The following is a 17,883-nucleotide window of genomic DNA, read 5'->3' on the forward strand; positions in this document are numbered from 1 at the left end:
GGGTTTGGACCCCAAGGCACAGCCATCACACACGAAAGGCCAGGGCCACACTGCCTACTGCAGAGAATTACTACTGACTGCTGTCCAGGTCATGCAGCATTGCTACAGAAATGGTACAGAGACTTAGTTCTTTTAGGAATGTTTCACAGGATCCATAATTCTTACTTTTATTTTTAAATTTCAGAGTTAATTATCTAAATTATAAAGATGACTCTTTTATTAACAGATTTGTCCTTAGCCAGAATTCCTTTCATACAATTAACTGAAATTCCTGCTTGTTATAATTTAAGGTCTTCACCTCGGTTTTTGCTTTGATAGAAACTGGCCAATTCTGTTTTACCAATTTGCCTGCAATACAACTATTATGTATGTGATATCTGTTCACAGACATATGGGATCTTGCCTCATAAAGTAATAGCAAAGAACCTCTTTTATCAACATTTTCCCAAGAGTAATCAAATTTCTTTAGAGACTGTGATGGTTAATTTGACGTGTCAGCTTGGTTGGGCTGTGGTAACTGGTCTGGGGTCAAACACCAGTGTAGATATTGTTGTAAAGGTATTTTTTAGATGTGATTAACGTTTAAATCAGTAGACTTTGAGAAAAGCAGATGACCCTCCATAATGAGGATGGGCCTCATCCAATCTAGCTGAGGGAATTAAGAAAAAAAGACTGGTTACCCAAATAGGAAGGAATTCTGTCTCCAGAATGCTTTCCGACTCAAGATTGTAACATCAACAACATGCAGAATTTCCCGCCTGTTTTGAGCCAATTCCTTAAAATCAATCTCTCTCTATCTGTAGGTGTGCACACCCCGCCACACACCACACACACAGAGACACACACCCCCACACACACACCCCACATGCCACACACATACAGACACACACTCCCCACACACCACACACACCCCCCCCACAGACACACACAAACACCACACACACACAGACACACACACACACACACACACACACACACACCTATGGGCTCTGTTTTCTGGAGAAATCTGACTAGCACAGAGAGGAAGAAGTGGAGAAGATTGATGCAGAGAAGCAGAGATTTCTGAGATACTTTTCTACGCTCACCCATGATTGCAAACCTCCATTCTGGAAGTAAGGGTTATGTAAGGGGAACTCAGGGTGCCGGCCCAGCTGTGGAAACTCAATAGTGTCCTATAACCAAACCTTCATCCTTTTTTCTTAAGATAGGTTCTCTTAAATTTCTACAACGCTAAATCCTATTCTACAGAGAAGGTGCTAAGCCAGTCACAATAATTGGATACTTAACAGATTTATATGTCAACCAGAGTTATAAAATAAAAGCCAGAAATCCAATGTATCATCAAAGTGCATATTGAATTAGTTTCTTTCTCTTTTATGCTTGAGAATAAAAATTGAGCTAATGATTGACTCCTTGAACTGAAGCACGCTAAGCACTTTCTAAGTCAACTCTGAGAACAAATGCTGAAAGAAAACAATTGCTCACCATTTATGAGTCTCTGTCAGTGAGTTCTCCTCCGCTTCTTGGTCAATTTTAGCTGAAAATGCAAGAAAAGAAAACAAGATGAGATAAATGATAAATGGTTATAACCATCTCAAACAAAACAGATCCAAATAATATGAAATATATTTTAACACATTATTAACACTAAGGTACTCCAGACAGAAGTTTATTTTAAATCTATGAAGAGATATGATTGAATAGGTTATGTTTAATTTTCATTAAGCTAATACTACTTTCTAAGTAATTTCTTTAGATCAGTCACATTAATCTGAGAAAATAAAACACTAGAAAACTTGATATTCACATCAAATTTGTTTGTCAAGGATTTAAATGTCAATAATTGGCTGAAAATAACTCTCTCAAGCAAAGGTACAAAAACCAAGTAAAAAAACCTAAATAAAAATGGTTTGTGACCTTCTTCACCAGTGCTCTCCACACCAGGTCACAAGTGACCAGATCCAGAGATTATTTCCATGCAGATGTAAGATAAAATACTAACGCTTTCTACTAATTCCAAGTGATGAGATGACAGTGCATGCATTTATTTGCTATTAGATTTGTCTAAAAATAAAGAATGGTAGCCGGACACAAACCCAAAGATCAAATTTGGGAAAGAGGTTACACCATTATTTAAAAATTATTTAAAATAACACAGAAACTCCCATCATATAATATACATATGGCAGTGACCTTCACATTTTTTGACCAGTAAGCATTCTAGGAATTTACGTATTAGTTCATACACATGTATTTGACATTGAAAGCTTCAAAAATACTCCTACTTCTCACCATGTTAATATTTTTAGCCTATTCCATTAGATCTCAAAATGTAGCCACTAAGTTGATTTCATGCTTCAGTAATGATCAGTTTGAAAATCACTGAGCTACTGGACAAAAAGTTTAAAAATAAATGAAAAAGACCCTGGAGCTAGTGAAAGAAGTTGTCTTTTCATAACCATTCCCCTTTGGGTCACACTCACGGCCATTTGGAGAAATTAGAAGACAAAGAGGAGCAGAGCAAACTGATTCTAAAAATTGGAGCTGTGAATGGAAGCAAACCCCTGGTCCCTTGGAACTGTCAGTGTCTCCATCAGGACTTAAACAGTCATCAGCATGGGCTGGTTACTGTATGTCTGAAGGCCTGCACAACGTCTGCACAGCCACTGTGGAGTGTTGTTGGCTCCTCTCTGCAGGACTGTGACAATATATTTTTTAAAATTTTTATTGGAGTATAGTTGACTTACAATGTTGTGTTAGTTTCTGCTGTACAGCAAAGTGAGTCAGTTATACACATATACGTATCCACTGTTTTCTAGATTCTTTTCCCATGTGGGTCATTATGGAGTATTGAGTAGAGTTCCCTGTGCTGTACAGTAGGTCCTTATTAGTTATCTATTTTATATATAATAGTGTGTATATGTCAACCCCAATCTCCCAATTTATCCCTCCCTCCCTTACCCCCTGGTAAACAAGTTTGTTTTCTACATCCGTGACTGTCTGAATTTAACAGGGATACTTGGAGCTGGCAGCAGAGATTTTTCCCCCTTTCCCCTTTTGTTCTTTAGAGTGTTTACATAAGTCTACAGGTCAATCATTAGTTATATTAAGAAACAGAATACATGTTCCATGACTTCACTTTGAAAAGTCTCCAATGTTAATATATTTTCTTACAAAGTCTGCTCTGGGCTGCTTAGCATGAAAATGGTTGGCTTCCGTAAGAAATTGTAGAACCACAGAAAGTTTCTTTAAGGGAAAATAACAAAGCACCACAATGATTACCATTTTCAGGAAGGACATTCTCCCAACTGCCTATGTGTCTTTTTTTTTCTTTTGTAAAATATAGAGATTAAGACTGAAAAAGAAAGAAAATTTCTGGACTATTTTAAAACCATCAAGTAAATGACATATGAAATTTAAAACACCCTAAAATTAGATTCCAGAGATCTGTGTTCTATTTGTGATTCTGCCACTGAAATTAGCTTTGTAATCTTAGATAAATAGATTAATCTGTTAACATACATAAAATATTTAGCATAGTGCCCCCAAAAGTTAGTAGGGACTAAATAAATGTTCTTTGAAAACGCTGGATCTCAAGCTCTTGAAATTCCTAAAGTGATGTTCAGGTTTTCAAGTAAAAATGGAACATGACATATGAATAAAGTTATTTCCTATAAACCATGCAAACTTCCAATTGCTAATTATTTCATTCTCTGACCTATTTTTTCAGAGACATAAAAATTATTTTCAGTTAATTTCTAATGGCACAGAGGGCTTTGTGACTAGTTTTGAAAGCCAGTGTTACTTTTAGCAGCATTTTCCTACATATTTATAATCTTCTATTGATAAAGTTTATTATACCAAAGTATGCAAATTACTACTTCAAGTAAGATTGATTTTCCCTTTCTTTATAGCACACAGATCATTTCTTTTTTGACATTTCAAATGGGGATGGCAGCCTTCTAGTTTGTTCATGACAATTGCTAACTGTAGGATACCTAAAAAAGCATTTAAAATAGGCCAACAGGGGAGGAGCTTCAAGATGGCAGAAGAGTAAGACGTGGAAATCACCTTCCTACCCACAAATACATCAGAAATACATCTACATGTGGAACAACTCCTACAGAACACCTACTGAACGCAGGCAGAAGACCTCAGACCTCCCAAAAGCCAAGAAACTCCCCACGTACCTGGGTAGGGCAAAAGAAAAAAGAAAAAACAGAGACAAAAGGATAGGGATGGGGCCTGCACCAGTGGGAGGGAACCGTGAACGAGGAAAGGTTTCCACACACTAGGAAGCCCCTTCGCGGGCGGAGACTGTGGGAGGCGGAGGGAGAAAGCTTCAGAGCCACGGAGAAGAGGTCAGCAACAGGGATGCAGAGGGCAGAGCGGAGATTCCCACACAGAGGATCGGTGCCGACCGGCACTCACCAGCCCGAGAGGCTTCTCTGCTCACCCGCCGGGGCGGGCGGGGCCAGGAGCTGAGGTTCGGGTTTCTGTCAGATCCCAGGGAGAGGACTGGGGTTGCCGGCGTGAACACAGCCTGAGGGGGGCTAGTGCGCGACAGCCAGCTGGGAGGGAGTCTTGGAAAAGGTCTGGAGCTGCCGAAGAGGCAAGAGACTTTTTCTACCCCCTTTGTTTCCTGGCGCGCGAGAAGAGGGGATTAAGAGCGCTGCTTAAAGGAGTTCCAGAGACGGGCGCGAGCCGCAGCTAACAGCGTGGACCCGAGACGGGCATGAGACGCTAAGGCTGCTACTGCCGCCACCAAGAAGCCTGTGTGCAAGTACAGGTCACTAGCCACACCCCACCTCCCGGGAGCCTGTGCAGCCCGCCACTGCCAGGGTCCCGTGATCCAGGAACAACATGCCCGGGAGAACGCACGGCGCGGCTCAGGCTGGTACAACGTCATGCCAGCCTCTGCCTCCACAGGCTCGCCCACATCTGTACCCCTCCCTACCCCTGGACTGAGTGAGCCAGAGCCCCCGAAGCAGCTGCTCCTTTAACCTCGTCCTGTCTGTGCGAAGAACGGACGCCCTCAGGCGACCTACACGCAGAGGTGGGGCCAAATCCAAAGCTGAACCCCGGGAGCTGTGCGAACAAAGAGAAAGGGAAATCTCTCCCAGCAGCCTCAGGAGCAGTGGATTAAATCTCCACAATCAACCTGATGTACCTGCATCTGTGGAATACCTGAATAGACAATGAATTATCCCATATTGAGGAGGTGGACTTTGGGAGCAAGGAAATATTTTTTTTCCCCTTTTTCTTTTTTTCTGAGTGTGTATGTGTATGCTTCTGTGTGTGATTTTGTCTGTATAGCTTTGCTCTTACCATTTGTCCTAGGTTCCTCTCTGTCCTTTTTTTTTTTTTTTTAATGCTTTTTAGCACTTGTTATCATTGGTGGATTTGTTTTTTGGTTTGGTCACTCTCTTTCCGTTTTTTTTATTACTTTAAAATTTTTTTAATAATTATTTTTACTTTCATAACTTTATCTTCTCCCTCTCTCTCTCTCTCTTACTTTCTTTCGTTCTTTTTCTTTCTTTCTTTTCTTTCCTTCTTCTACCTTTTATTCAGAGCCGTGTGGATGAAAGGCTCTTGGTGTTCCAGCCAGCATCCAGGCTGTGCCTCAGAGGTGGGAGAGCCAAGTTCAGAAGACTGGTCCACAAGAGACCTCCCAGCTCCACGTAATACCAAATGGGGTAAAACTCCCAGGGATCTCCATCTCAACGCCAAGTCCCAGCTCCATTCAATGACCAGCAAGCTCCAATGCTGGACACCCTATGCCAAACAACTAGCAAAACAGTAACACAAACCCACCCATTAGCAGAGAGGCTGCCTAAAATCATAATAAGGCCACAGACACCCCAAAACACACCACAAGACATGGACCTACTGAGCAGAAAGACAAGATCTAGCCTCATCCACCAGAACACAGGCACTAGTCCCCTCCACCAAGAAGCCTACACAAACCACTGAACCAACCTTAGCCACTGGGGGCAGACACCAAAAACCACGGGAACTACAAACCTGCAGACTGTGATAAGGAGACCCCAAACACAGTAAGTTAAGCAAAACGAGAAGACAGAGAAACACACAGCAGATGAAGGAGCAAGGTAAAAACCCACCAGACCTAACAAAAGAAAAGGAAATAGGCAGTGTACCTGAAAAAGAATTCAGAATAATGATAGTAAAGGTGATCCAAAATCTTCAAAATAGAATGGAGAAATTACAAGAAATGTTTAACAAGGACCTACAAAAACTAAAGAGCAAACAGTGATGAACAACACAATAAATGAAATTAAAAATTCTCTGGAAGGGATCAATAGCAGAATAACCGAGGCAGAAGAATGGATAACTGACCTGGAAGATAAAATAGTGGAAATTACTACTGCAGAGCAGAATAAAGGGAAAAAAATGAAAAGTAATGAGGACAGTCACAGAGACCTCTGAGAAAACACTGAATGCACCAACATTCAAATTATAGGGGTCCCAGAAGAAGAAGAGAAAATGAAAGGGACTGAGAAAATATTTGAAGAGATTATAGTGGAAAACTTCCCTAATATGGGAAAGGAAATAGTTAATCAGTCCAGAAATCAGAGAGAGTTCCAAACAGGATAAATCCAAGGAGAAACACTCCAAGACACATATTAATCAAACTATCAAAAATTAAATACAAAGAAAACATATTAAAGGCAGCAAGGAAAAAACAACAAATAACACATAAGAGAATCCCCATAAGATTAACAGCTGATCTTTCAGCAGAAACTCTGAAAGCCAGAAGGGAGTGGCAGGACATATTTAAAGTGATGAAGGAGAAAACCCTTCAACCAAGATTACTCTACCCAGCAAGGATCTCATTCAGATTTGATGGAGAAATTTAAACCTTTACAGACAAGCAAAAGCTGAGAGAGTTCAGCACCACCAAACCAGCTTTACAACAAATGCTAAAGGAACTTCTCTAGGCAAGAAACACAAGAGAAGAAAAAGACCTACAATAACAACCCCAAAACAATTAAGAAAATGGGAATAGGAACACACATATCGATAATTACCTTAAATGTAAATGGATTAAATGCTCCCACCAAAAGACTGACTGGCTGAATAAAGACAAAAGCAAGACCCATATATATGCTGTCTACAAGAGACCTACTTCAGACCTAGGGACACATACACACTGAAAGTGAGGGGATTGAAAAAGATATTGCATACAAATGGAAATAAAAAGAAAGCTGGATTACCAATTCTCATATCAGACCAAATAGACTTTTAAAAAAAGACTATTACAAGAGACAAAAAGGACACTACATAATGATCAAGGCATCAATCCAGGAAGAAGATATAACAGTTGTGAATATTTATGCACCCAACATACGATCACCTCAATACATGAAGCAAATGCTAACAGCCATAAAAGGGGAAATCAACAGTAACACAATCAGAGTAGGGGACTATAACACCGCACTTTCACCAATTGACAGATCATCCAAAATGAAAATAAATAAGGACACATAAGCTTTAAATGATACATTAAACACGATGGACTGAATTGATATTTATAGGATATTACATCCAAAAACAACAGAATACACTTTCTTCTCAGGTGCTCATGAACATTCTACAGGACAGATCATATCTTGGGGCACAAATCAAGCCTTGGCAAATTTAAGAATATTGAAATCGTATCAAGTATCTTTTCTGACCACAATGCTATGAGACTAGATATCAATTACAGGAAAAAATCTATAAAAAATACAAACACATGGAGGCTAAACAATACACTACTTAATAACCAAGAGATCACTGAAAAAATCAAAGAAGAAATAAAAAAATACCTAGAAACAAATGCCAATGAAAACATGATGACCCAAAACCTATGGGATGCAGCAAAAGCACTTCTAACAGGGAAGTTTATAGCAATAGAATCGTACTTTAAGAAACAGGAAACATCTCAAATAAACAACCTAACCTTACACCTAAAGCAATTAGAGAAAGAAGAAGAAGAACAACAAAAACAGTTAGCACAAGGTAAGAAATCATAAAGATCAGATCAGAAATAAATGAAAAAGAAAGGAAGGAAATGATAGCAAAGATCAATAAAACTAAAAGTGGGTTCTTTGAGAAGATAAACAAAATTGATAAACCATTAGCCAGACTCATCAAGAAAAAAAGGGAGAAGACTCAAATCAATAGAATTAGAAATGAAAAAGAAGTAACAACTGACACTGCTGAAATACAAAAGATCATGAGACATTACTATAAGCAACTCTACGCCAATAAAATGGACAATCTGGAAGAAACGGACAAATTCTTAGAAATGAACAACCTGCCAAGACTGAATCAGGAAGAAATAGAAAATATGAACAGACCAATCACAAGCTCTGAAATTGAAACTGTGATTAAAAAGCTTCCAACAAACAAAAGCCCAGGACCAGATGGCTGCACAGGTGAATTCTATCAAACATTTAGAGAAGAGCTAACACCGATTCTTCTCAAACTCTTCCAAAATATAGCAGAGGGAGGAACACTCCCAAACTCATTCTATGAGGCCACCATCACCTTGATACCAAAACCAGACAAGGATGTCACAAAGAAAGAAAACTACAGGCCAATATCACTGATGAACATAGATGCAAAAATCTTCAACAAAATACTAGCAAACAGAATCCAACAGCACATTAAACGGATCATACACCATGATCAAGTAGGATTTATTCCAGGAATGCAAGGATTCTTCAATATATGCAAATCAATCAATGTGATACACCATATTAACAAATTGAAGGAGAAAAACCATATGATCATCTCAATAGATGCAGAGAAAGCCTTCGACAAAATTCAACACCAATTTATGATAAAAAAAAAAAAACCCTGCAGAAAGTAGGCATAGAGGGAAATTTCCTCAACATAATAAAGGCCATATATGACAAACACACAGCCAACATCACCCTCACTGGTGAAAAAGTGAAAGCATTTCCACTAAGATCAGGAACAAGACAAGGTTGCTCACTCTCACCACTCTTATTCAACATAGTTTTGGAAGTTTTAGCCACAGCAATCAGAGAAGAAAAGGAAGTAAAAGGAATCCAAATCAGATAAGAAGAAGTAAAGCTGTCACTGTTTGCAGATGACATGACACTATACATAGAGAATCCTAAAGATGCTACTAGAAAACTACTAGAGCTAATCAATGAATTTGGTAAAGTAGCAGGATAAAAAAATTAATGCACAGAAATCTCTAGCATTCCTATACACTAATGATGAAAAATCTAAAAGTGAAATCAAGAAAATACTCCCATTTACCATTGCAACAAAAAGAATAAAATATCTAGGAATAAACCTACCTAAGGAGACAAAAGACCTGTATGCAGAAAATTATAAGACACTGATGAAAGAAATTAAAGATGACACAAATAGATGGAGAGATATACCATGTTCTTGGATTGGAAGCATCAACGTTGTGAAAATGACTCTACTACCCAAAGCAATCTACAGATTCAATGCAATCCCTATCAAACTACCACTGGCATTTTTCACAGAACTAGAACAAAAAAATCTCACAATTTGTATGGAAACACAAAAGACCCTGAATAGTGTTGTAGTTTATCTTAGGACAGGGCCGAAAGCAAGCTCGTCACACAAGATGAATTGTGCCGAAGCACAGCAGTAGAGGGCTGCCGCTTGCTCAGGCAAAACAGTGCCGTCTGTCCTGCTGTGGTAGCTTTTATTAAAGCATTATCTATGTTTACATTTTAAGACTTATTTTTTTAACATTCCAGAAAGCCAAAGCAGCAACATATGCTTCTATTGGTTATACAGGCAATAATGGGCTTTCTTGAAAACATGCCGTGCTTCGTCCTTGAGCGCAAAAGCAGCACAAAGTTCCCACCATTATTTTGATTATACTGAAGTAGCACAAGGACATTTCCTTGCGTTCCCACCATTCTGATTATACTGAGGACACCTCATGGATCAGTGCCCAAAGCACTCAATGCTTATTCGCAGGCCCCCGGTTTGCCGGGGTGGGGGGGGGGGCGCTCAAAGCATTCAGGACTGTTCACAGTTCTGGCTTATTCACATGCCCCCTGTTTGCTGGGGGGGCTCAAAGCAATCAGGACTGTTTGCAGTTCTGGCTTATTCACCAGCCCCCAGTTTGTTGGGGGGGGGGCTCATGGGTCACGTCTCCTTTCCATGTCCTCAGTTATTCCACTACATTTCCCCCTTTTTGTTTTGTAGCTTGTGCAGCATCAAGGAGGACATGGCAGCTTGTTGCGATGTTGCATGGCGGGTAACTTTTACTCGTCGTTGGACTACAATTAAACATATGATTATTATTATAATGAGCATTAGCAATCCTGTAGTAGAACCAAATAAAGCATGTAATTTAGATATGGGATTTAGATTATTAAGTCCTTGAATAATTTCAGTCTATACTTTTTGTGAATTAAGTTGTAATCTCTTCTGAAAAGTTTGTTGACTTTTCCCTTGTAAATTTACAATTTTTTTGGTCAAAGTTTTGTGATGTAATAAATGTTTTTTTATTTTTGTCCAGGGGAATGCAGACTGATTATATGGAACCGAAGTGACACAAAAGGCACTTTGATTCCAGTCACAACGTAGCTTCATTTGTCTTTGTAAATTTACAAGTTGGTCCCCCAACATAACCACAGCTTGTAGTAAGTCTGCTATTTCTGAATGTATTTCCGAATCAATTTGTCATTGAGAGGACCAAAGCATTTCAGAATTTTTATGTCAATCAGTTATATAATCAATGGTCTGAATAGATTGTTTTAAAGCAACTCCAGCTACTGTAGCAGTAGCTGTTATGGCTATAATACCCATGACAGCTGCAATCAACATTCCTACAAATCTTTTACTTCTTTTTAATGCATCAGCTAAATATTGCAAAACAGCCATAGGAGGAGATTCTTGCCATTCCCTTCCAAGATTGACAGGAAGCCAAAGACCTGTCCGAGCTCGTAAGATATACAAACTTTCAGTAGATATGTTAAAGGATATACTAGAGTTAATGCAGGTATACAGAGAGCAATTTTTACACATTATAATACCTTGAGTCTCATTCCATACAGCTGGTTCCTTTAACAATACATGAGGTAATTTCACATAACTACGAGTATACCGAGTAACATTTTTATAAAAAGTCAAACTATGATTTCCAGATTTGTTAACCATATGTCCTACCCAGGCATTAATCTTTTTCAAAGCTGCCATAAGCTTCCACAAGTCCTTTTGGATAGGATAGCCATTTAAATGAGGACCTGGAGGAGAAAACCCTCCAGCATGTTATACTATGGTATCATTAATAGTATTGCTATAAATAGTGTTATCCTACGTCAGTATAAATTCTTTAGACCCCTTTTTCCTCGGGTGGAGCCAAAAGGGCTCCAATCAGTGACGCTTCCCCAAGAAGTATTAACAAGAACCCGAGCCATTTTTCCTCGGCATCGAGTCTAATGGACCCAATCCTATCATCGATCCACAAGAGGCACCTGGCATGGAGGCAAGTAAGGTGTGGAAACATTCTCATTAAGAGTGGAATTAGAACTTTTAAAACTATAAGCACTCAAAAGATATAACCCATGATATCTGCTTTCAGTTTTGACAGAATTTAACCATGCCTGATAATTTATTTTAAGGCAATGATCTCCCTTTCCCATACAAATAGGAGGTCCATTAACACCCACCATGTAATTTTCTATTATCTTTACTTCTTCTTCCGGCTTCAAAGGGCCTCTATCATCAAAAGGACCAGTCAACCATCTAGACTCATTTACATATACAAGAATTGAGGCATCCCACCAGGTAACCCCCATATTAAGGGGAGGGTTAGGAATATAAGTCCCATAAGTATGGTTAGTACAATTTATCTCACTGGCTGATATGTTTATTACCTGTGTAGAAAACATTGCCAACATAGTCACAAAAAGATTGGTGCTAGTGAGGGGTTTACCCTGCAAAATGACAAGATTTTTAGCAGTGCCTGCAAATTTTTTCATTTGCCCCCAGGTCAATGAAGACGTCTTCTTTTTTTTTTACCAAGTCTTAAACTGCATATATTGTCCAGGTTCAAGAACAGTCTTGCCAAGTGCCTCCCAATCCTGAGGAATTAATATGTTTTCGGAAGCATACCTAGACAAAAGACCTTGAACATAATTAGAATGCATCCCATATGCATTAATGGTTTCTTTTAGCATTTAAAAAATTTTTATATCATGATGGTTATACTCAACGTTCATATATCCATTTGGAAATTATTAGCAGGCACAGCTTGTCTAACTATAGGGAAAGCAAAAAATGGTTCAGAATATTGCTTTTCTTCCTTATTTATCTCTTCTTCCAACAATAGTCTATTAGATTTAGGTTTCAGAGGAAAGCGAAACTGATGAGAGGCTCCAACAGGATAAGCTGTTAATTCTAAAGGAGGAGCCAAAGGAATAGTAGGACACGGCTCCTAATATGAGGGGGTGGTAGCATTGTTTTTATTTTCTTCCAATTTAACCATCAAATTTTTTAACTTTGAAAGTGTATCAGAAATCTCTCTCATTCTGTTGAGAAAGTGGCATCCCATTTTGTTTGCTAGTCTGCTCCCGATCTTTATCATCATCAGAAAAAGCCCCTTCATCACTGGAACCTGAAAAATCCTCTCCTGTCTCAGACACAAGGGGAGGAGGAGGCGGAGGAAGGTCCTCTATAGGAGACTCACGAAACAGAGTACGAAAAGCAGTAGAATGATGGGGAGCAGAATTCGGACGCTGAGGGCGTGCCCCATTTTCACTTTTTGTTTCAGATTGTAATGGTTCCAGGGCAAGGGAAATTAATTTACAAAGAGACCAAACACGGACAGATATAGGGTCTCCAGGCTGATGAGCTCTTCTTAAGGCTCGCATAACCTGTTTCCAAATTTTAAATTCAACTGGTTATGACCAGTAGATTGAAACCAGTAACAATGTTTACGTACCAGTGCAAACAATTCATCAAAAGATTCTGGTTTCACTTTCATTCCTGAACTCCGTAATAACTGTTTCAGGAGTCTAATGTATTGGAATTCTACTGACTGGAAATTCCCCATTACAGTTACTCTATTGCTCCCGAAGGTTTCGCTTACCCTTGAGCAGACCAATTTCCCCTTCGGTCCCACGATCACGCGATTACTTACCTTCAGGTCCCTGTTCGGGCGCCAAATGTTGTAGTTTATCTTATGACAGGGCCGAAAGCAAGCTCATCACACAAGATGAATTGTGCCGAAGCACAGCAGTAGAGGGCTGCCTCTCGCTCAGGCAAAACAGTGCCGTCTGTCCTGCTGTGGTAGCTTTTATTAAAGCATTATCTATGTTTACATTTTAAGACTTATTTTTTTAACATTCCAGAAATGCCAAAGCAGCAACATATGCTTCTATTGGTTATACAGGCAATAATGGGCTTTCTTAAAAACATGCCGTGCTTCGTCCTTGAGCGCAAAAGCAACACAAAGTTCCCACCATTATTTTGATTATACTGAAGTAGCACAAGGACATTTCCTTGCGTTCCCACCATTTTGATTATACTGAGGACACCTCATGGATCAGTGCCCAAAGCACTCAATGCTTATTCGCAGGCCCCCGGTTTGCCGGGGTGGGGTGGGGGGGCTCAAAGCATTCAGGACTGTTCACTGTTCTGGCTTATTCACATGCCCCCTGTTTGCCGGGGGGGCTCAAAGCAATCAGGACTGTTTGCAGTTCTGGCTTATTCGCCAGCCCCCAGTTTGTTGTGGGGGTGGGGGCTCATGGGTCACATCTCCTTTCCATGTCCTCAATTATTCCACTACAGAATAGCCAAAGCAATCTTGAGAAAGAAAGACGGAGCTGGAGGAATCAGGCTCACGGACTTCAGACTATACTACAAAGATACAGTAATCAAGACAGTATGGTACTGGCACAAAAACAGAAACATAGATCAATGGAGCAGGATAGAAAACCCAGAGATAACCCCACACAGATATGGTCACCTTATCTTTGATAAAGGAGGCAAGAATATGCAATGGAGAAAAGACAGTCTCTTCAATAAGTGGTGCTGGGAAAACTGGACTGCTACATGTAAAAGAATGAAATTAGAACACTCCCTAACACCATACACAAAAATAAACTCAAAATGGATTAAAGACCTAAATGTAAAGCCAGACACTATTAAACTCTTAGAGGAAAACATAGGCAGAACACTCTATGACATAAATCACAGCAAGATCCTTTTTGACCCACCTCCTAGAGAAATGGAAATAAAAACAAATATAAAGAAATGGGACCTAATGAAACTTCAAAGGTTTTGCACAGCAAAGGAAACCAAAAACAAGATGAAAGGACAACCCTCAGAATGGGAGAACGTATTTGCAAATGAAGCAACTGACAAAGGAGTAATCTCCAAAATTTACAAACAGCTCATGCAGCTGCATATCAAAAAAACAAACAACCCAATCCAAAAATGGGCATACTACCTAAATAAACATTTCTCCAAAGAAGATATACAGATTGCCAACAAACACATGAAAGACTGCTCATCATCATTAATCATTAGAGAAATGCAAATCAAAACTACAATGATATATCATCTCACACCACTTGGAATGGCCATCATCAGAAACTCTACAAACAATAAATGCTGGAGAGGATATGGAGAAAAGGGAACCCTCTTGCACTGTTGGTGGGAATGTAAATTGATGCAGCCGCTATGGAGAACATTATGGAGGTTCCTCAAAGAACTAAAAATAGAACTACCATATAACACAGCAATACCACTACTGGGTATATACCTTGAGAAAACCATAATTCAAAAACAGTCATGTACCACAATGTTCATTGCAGCTCTATTTACAATAGCCAGGACATGGAAGCAACCTAAGTGTCCATCGACAGATGAATGGATAAAGAAGATGTGGCACACATATACAGTGGAATATTACTCACCCATAAAAAGAAACAAAATTGAGTTATTTGTAGTGAGTTGGATGGACCTAGAGACTGTCATGAAGAGTGAAGTAAGTCAGAAAGAGAAAAACAATACCATATGCTAACACATATATGTGGAATCTACAAAAAATAAAAAATGGTTCTGAAGGGGCAGGACAGGAATTAAGATGTAGATATAGGGAATGCACTTGAGGACACCAGTAAGGGGAAGGGGAAGCTGGGACGAAGTGAGAATGTGGCATGGGGATATATATATCACCAAATGTAAAATAGATAACTAGTGGGAAGCAGGCGCATCGCACAGGGAGATCAGCTCAGTGCTTTGTTTCCACCTAGAGGGGTGGGATAGGGAGGGTGGGAGGGAGACGCAAGTGGGAGGAGATATGGGGATATATGTATACGTATAGCTGGTTCAGTTTATTATACAACAGAAACTGACACACCATTGTAAAGTAATTATACTCCAATAAAGATGTGAAAAAATTTAAAAATATTATATAATATAATTACATATTATGTGAACAAGTATATGAGTGACACACTCATTAACGTTTTAGGATGTGAAATCTAGCAAATTGTTGATTTCTCTTTTAATGAGTTATAGAATTAAGGACTCCTTTCTACCCATAAGCAAAACAGAATATTCCATAAAATTACAGTTTCTTGATCCTAAAAGTCTACTGGATGGAAAAACGAAGATTCATTTCATTCATCAAGAGCTGAGTGAGCTGTCAGGCCCATCTAATTTGTAACTACAGGACACTGATTTCAGTCAAGGACTATTTAAGAATCAACGGGTAGATTTTCCACTCTAAGTCATGAGGACCTGAGGAAATGGAAATGACAATCACTCTGATACGTGACGGACCAAATTTCTGTTTCTATTGTCATGATTATCTTAAATGATTAAATGGCATTTTCCCATCTAAAAAAGAGCTGTGCTTAATGCCATATCAAATTCCAGCATTAACTCATTCACTGTATATCATCATTAAAGACACTTGAACAATGTATAAAAACCACAGAGGATGGAGCCAGTCTTCAGAGCACTACTCGGCCTCAGTCTCAGGTCATGTCAGTCTCTGGAGAATTCCTGAAAGAGCAAGAACCTTCCCAAAGCATGGCTTGATATAAATCTGATCTTCAGAAGATATGTATATAACTTTCCAAAGCAGAAATATTTGGAGTAGTGAATGCTTTGATATAAGTTTCAAGGATTTCAATCAGCAATAGATTAATAGAATTTTTATTAGAATTTTTTGTTTCTTTAATATTGTCTAAAATTTTCCATCCCTGCTTATTTCATAGGAATATAGGAAGAATCAATAAGATAACATTTATAAAGTTTTTAAGGTCCCTGGAAAAACTGTGTTAAATATCCTGGGTTATGTATACATCCTATAAAATATAGAATATAATGTTTTGAAGATCAGAAAATCATCAATATACCTTGTTTCTGAGCACAATGTTTTGACAAAGCAAATAAATACCAGGTTGAACTGAAGTGATAAGTGTAGATAAAACTTAAAAGAATATCTAATTTTCTATCACAAAAAGATAAATATTTTAATGCCTTTAAAAATATATGCTATTTTATAAATATATATATATGCTATTTTAACTAATAACTATTGTATTTACTGTCATTAAAAAAACAGGAATAATGAGTATTATTCACAAAACAGCATGTTTAGCCAATTGCTTGTCTGTCACAACTGTGTGATTCGTGATTAAACATCATTTATTTTTCTGTGATGTCAAAATAATCCCTTTTAAACCAATGCATATTTTTCAAAATGCCTTCTACCTTTCTGCTGAACAGGGAGGGAAATGCAACATATCTCTTCCGAATTTACCTTGAAAAATAAATTGTTCCATGTTTTCTTTGAATGGCTGGATGTGCTCTTTTGAGGACACCTGGTACACTTTCCCCGCTTCAACCTCACAGGCTGAAATTAGAAAGAGACATTGTTCAGAATGTCACACTGCTAACAGTGCATTAAAACAATTAAAAATATACATTAACTAGTGTTAGAAAATCCTGCTAACCACGATAACTGACATATGTGTCTACACATATTTAGAAATATCCAATGCTGACAGAAGGTTTCACTTTAGGGGACTGTAAAAATAAACTTAAAAAAATTAAAGTATAATTGATATACAATATTATGCTTCAGGTGTACAACATAGTGATTCGATATTTAAATACATTATGAAATTAATCACCATGATAAATCTACTAACCATCTGTGACTGTACAGTTATTACAATATTATTGACTATATTCCTTATGCTGTATATTAAACCCCATTACTCATTTAATACTTTATATTAAATGTAAGATTATACCTCTTATCCACTTCACCTTTTTCAACCATGCCCTCATCCCCACCCCAGCAACTGTGGGTTTATTCTCTGTATCTATAAGAATCTTTCTGTTTGGTTTGGTCATCTGTTTTGCTTTTTGGATTCCACATGTAAGTGAAGTCATACAACATTGGTCTTTCTCTGTCTGACATATTCCACTTGGCAAACCCTCCACGCCCATTCATGCTGCCTTTGTGCAAATGGAAAGCTTTATTTTTCATGGTTGAGTAGCATTCCACTGTGTGGGTAGGTGAAATATGTGGGCATATATATACACACACACATATGTATATATATGTATATATACGAAACATGTATACACACACGCATATATATAATGAGTATGTGAAACATGTCTTCTTTATCCATGCATCTATTGGTAGATACTACTTAGGTTGCTTCCAAATCTTGGTTATTACAAACAATGCTTCAATGAACATAAGGGTGTATATATCATTTTCAATCTGTATTTTTGTTTTATTGGTATAAACACCCAGAAGTGGAATTGCTGGAACATATGGTAGTTCTATTTTCAATTTTTCTGAGGAATCTCCATACT

At 38.4% G+C, this 17,883-nt stretch overlaps 1 protein-coding gene across 1 annotated transcript in view; it reads right to left on the reverse strand.

Annotated features, from left to right (window-relative positions):
* The window catches only part of LOC132419366 (formin-2-like), a 312,831-nt gene that overhangs the window by 57,254 nt on the left and 237,694 nt on the right, over window positions 1-17,883 (reverse strand). Inside the window, exons 14-15 of the mRNA XM_060003288.1 lie at window positions 16,811-16,903; window positions 1,486-1,537 (exon numbers count right to left, since the gene is read on the reverse strand). Of these exons, the coding sequence (XP_059859271.1) occupies window positions 1,486-1,537; window positions 16,811-16,903 (145 nt within the window). The remainder of the gene's footprint in view (window positions 1-1,485; window positions 1,538-16,810; window positions 16,904-17,883) is intronic.

Source organism: Delphinus delphis, unplaced genomic scaffold, assembly GCF_949987515.2.
Source record: "Delphinus delphis unplaced genomic scaffold, mDelDel1.2 scaffold_189, whole genome shotgun sequence".
Taxonomy (NCBI): Eukaryota; Metazoa; Chordata; class Mammalia; order Artiodactyla; family Delphinidae; genus Delphinus; species Delphinus delphis.